Genomic DNA, 3,546 nt, shown 5'->3' with positions numbered 1-3,546 from the left:
GGGACTAAATATCCGGGGTTATTTATTAGGCAAATCAATTTAAACAAATCTAAAATTTTCAATTTTCAATCGAACCCTACACGTAGGTGTGCATTGATTAAATACTAAAATACCTAATCAAAAATTTATGTGTGGCTAATAGTTACTTTTAGATAGTGAATAATGCTACTATTTTATATTTGGGAATGATGAAACATATTTACATTTTTGAATAATATGTCCATATATGGATATCACCCGTCGGACACCATTATTATAAAAATAAAAGAAAGGGGAACTGTGCTAATAATACAGCCGCACTACCACCTACCACATACTGTGAGTGTTTATTTTCTAACACTTGTATACCTAATATTAAATTAATATTACACACTTCAGAGTTTTGCACCCGAATAATCCATAAAAACCGTAATCCGAAACCTTTTAACCAATATTGAAAAATAGGAATACCTACCCTAATTAAAAGTACCAACTCAGGTATCAATGAAATAATAATTAAGCATATTTTTTAATAATCTATATATATATAAAAATGGAGACAAAAATGTATAACAATTCATCAATCGAGAACGGCTGGTCCGATTTGGCTCAATTTTTTTTTAAGATGTTCGTAACTGCCAGGAGAAGGTTTTTACGAAATAAAATTTTAGGAAAATCTACCGGAAAGGTAGGAAATCACAAATCTGTATGTCAAAAATACAACAGTGGCGCAACAGTGCATTATATTATATTGGTTGCTATTGGTTAATCGGGCATTTTTGTTGATTTCATATAATATAAAATTGAATCGCAGAATGTGTTGCTAAGCGCAATAATTCTACTGTACGTGTGTTGTGACTGAACTCCTCCTAAATGGTTAGACCGATTTGAATAAATTTTTTTGTAAGTATGCGTTTGCGTTTATTCATCGGATTTTAGTACGATTTTAGGTTAGGTTAGGATTTTTTATTAATTGAATTTATCAATCCACCATAGGTAGAATACGACAAACTTGGTATAACTTTGATACTTAAGAGTTAAATCATACACTAACGTACATACAGCACGGGGTCCGCGATCTTCCGCAGGTAATTGCCTACCTGATAATGTACTGCTGCGAATCAGAATTTTTATTCCGGGCAACGGAAAAGTTAAGATTAATTTTGAAACGATACACCGAATATTAAATAACGAATTGAACAAAGTTTGAGTCACATAATATAGTTGGTACACTTAATGGGTAACGAAGTGCACGGGTTCAGCTGGTAAATCAATAATTATTTGTACCTAGTTAGATAGGTATATTGTATACAGTCAGTCCTGTAAAGTATTTAAGTAAAAGTATTTGGGTAAAAGTATTCAAATACTTTTTTAAGTATTGAATAACTTTTAAATACTTTCAGCATGAAGTATTTTGAATGATATTTTAAATACTTCTTTTTGTATTAAATACTTTTTGGATTTTTATTTCGAACATTTTATTTTTATTCGAAATAATTGGTTGGAAAAATATTATTGTAGTTGACAATAATAGAATAATAGTTTTATTTAATATTCTGTATTTCTGTGTTAGCCGAATTCCAAAGGTTTGTGAAAAGTTATTAAATATTGAAGAATAATATTCCCTTTAAAACTATTAGATAATTTTTAGATTACCTACTTCCTATGTGTTTATATTACGATAATTAGAAACCCACTTTAAAAACCAAAAGTATTTTAAAAGTATTCCAAATACTTTTTCAAAGTATTTGAGTAGTATCTTAAATACTTAAAAAAAAATGTATTTGAGTATTTACTCAAGTACTTTTTAAAAGTATTCTTTACAGGACTGTATACAGTATATACTGTGTATGTACCTATACTTTTTGTAACTGAATTAGGACATTCATAATAATATAATATAATACAACAACGCACATGACACATAATATTTTATAAGTATAATTATAGTGTATAGGTAGTAGGTACCTAAATACAATAGTTAAATATTAAAAAAAAATATAGGTCATGAAAAAGTTCTAACTTTTGATTCAACTTTTTTTATTTTTGACGTTCTGATGTTCTTCATTGTATTTATTGTTGTTATTTTGATGATTATTAATTATTATATTTATATTTCTTACCTAATTAATAATTTTCAACACTTAATTAGGTAGGTATATAGTTAAAAACTTGTTGAGTTTATAAATCTGCATTATAATTATAGATTGGTAGACAAATTTATATTTAGTATGCCAAAATATTAAAATAATTTATAATCACCCACCACTATTCCAGAGTCTACGAGACGCTACTGATATAACTATATAAGTTATTAGTGTTATTACATAAACTATTATATTTTTGGATCGGGTCCGTTTATAAAACCATCTGTACCGACCAGCAGTTACGCATATCTACATCGTCAGCCACATAGCGGTATTCCAGATTTCTTTCGTCGTAAATCGGTTAGTAGAATATCATTTTCTTATATTTTTACCAGTGAGTAGAATAGCATTACCTTATATTTTTATTATAACTCCATATTTTTAAATTGGAATTATAATAATCATACAAATTGTACGTTGTCGTGTTATCGAACAATAAACAAAAAATAAATATGAGATAATTACCTATATATTGTATCTTCTATATTATACATTAAAGACGTGAAGTTCATTTACGGGTTTTAATCAATATAATATAATATACAAAATATATTAGTTATACCTATATTGTACTTGGTACTTCGAACATCAAATGTTTTTTATAAAAAAAATAAAAATAAAATAAATGTGTGATTTTCCTTACTTTCTGTTTTAAAGTAAAATATTTTTCATTTTAAATAGCGTATTTACCCTCTGCTGACTTATAATTTCTGTATAATCTGAGCATTTAGACATGTAGGTATTTTTCACCACATTGTGACAAGCTACCCAAACGATTTTAAATCTCTGTGACAGTTTTGTATAGGTTGTTTACATGTTTGATTTCTTTATATTTTATTACATTTAAATACATAGGTACACTCATAAATCATCACAATATATCTACTGAAATGTTTTATAATTTGTGTGATGCCTTCTTGTTAACAAAATATTTACTGGTTTCCAATTCTGATCATAAGCTTATTGTTTGATGTGCTTTTTTTCAGGTTCAAAAACCAAAATCAGCAAAATGTGTGACAATGATATAGCATCTTTGGTTGTCGACAACGGCTCCGGTATGTGCAAAGCCGGTTTTGCCGGTGATGACGCACCCCGTGCCGTCTTTCCATCCATCGTCGGCAGACCACGTCATCAAGTTAGTATAAACAGTAAATAGTTAACACCCATTCCAAACATTATCCCAATCCCAATGATATTATTTCGGGAGCTTTTTAAAATTCGTTGAAAAAAAATAAACAATAACACTTTATTTTTCTTAACATATTTCATACTTACCTAGGTATCACTAAGAGTATTGTCAAAAACAAAAACTTTAGCTATAATATAATAACTACATTGTCTACTAGATACCATATAACTATATAAGGCACTCCCGAACTTCGTAACTAAAGAAGTCACGTGAATTTGTCACATACCTACT

The 3,546-nt window shown here is 28.3% G+C and overlaps 1 protein-coding gene across 1 annotated transcript; it reads left to right on the top strand.

The window, feature by feature from the left end:
* Positions 1-3,117: 3,117 nt before the first annotated feature.
* On the top strand, positions 3,118-3,225 carry LOC100574272 (actin-1; the record flags this gene model as incomplete). The annotated part of the gene is given in 1 exon segment (XM_029486798.1): positions 3,118-3,225. A coding segment is annotated over 1 exon segment (90 nt), but the record flags the coding sequence as incomplete, so codon positions are not given.
* Between the last annotated feature and the right edge of the window lie 321 nt (positions 3,226-3,546).

The sequence above is a fragment of the Acyrthosiphon pisum genome, chromosome A1, assembly GCF_005508785.2.
Source record: "Acyrthosiphon pisum isolate AL4f chromosome A1, pea_aphid_22Mar2018_4r6ur, whole genome shotgun sequence".
NCBI lineage: Eukaryota > Metazoa > Arthropoda > Insecta > Hemiptera > Aphididae > Acyrthosiphon > Acyrthosiphon pisum.
This window is presented reverse-complemented; position numbering and strand designations above follow the sequence as displayed.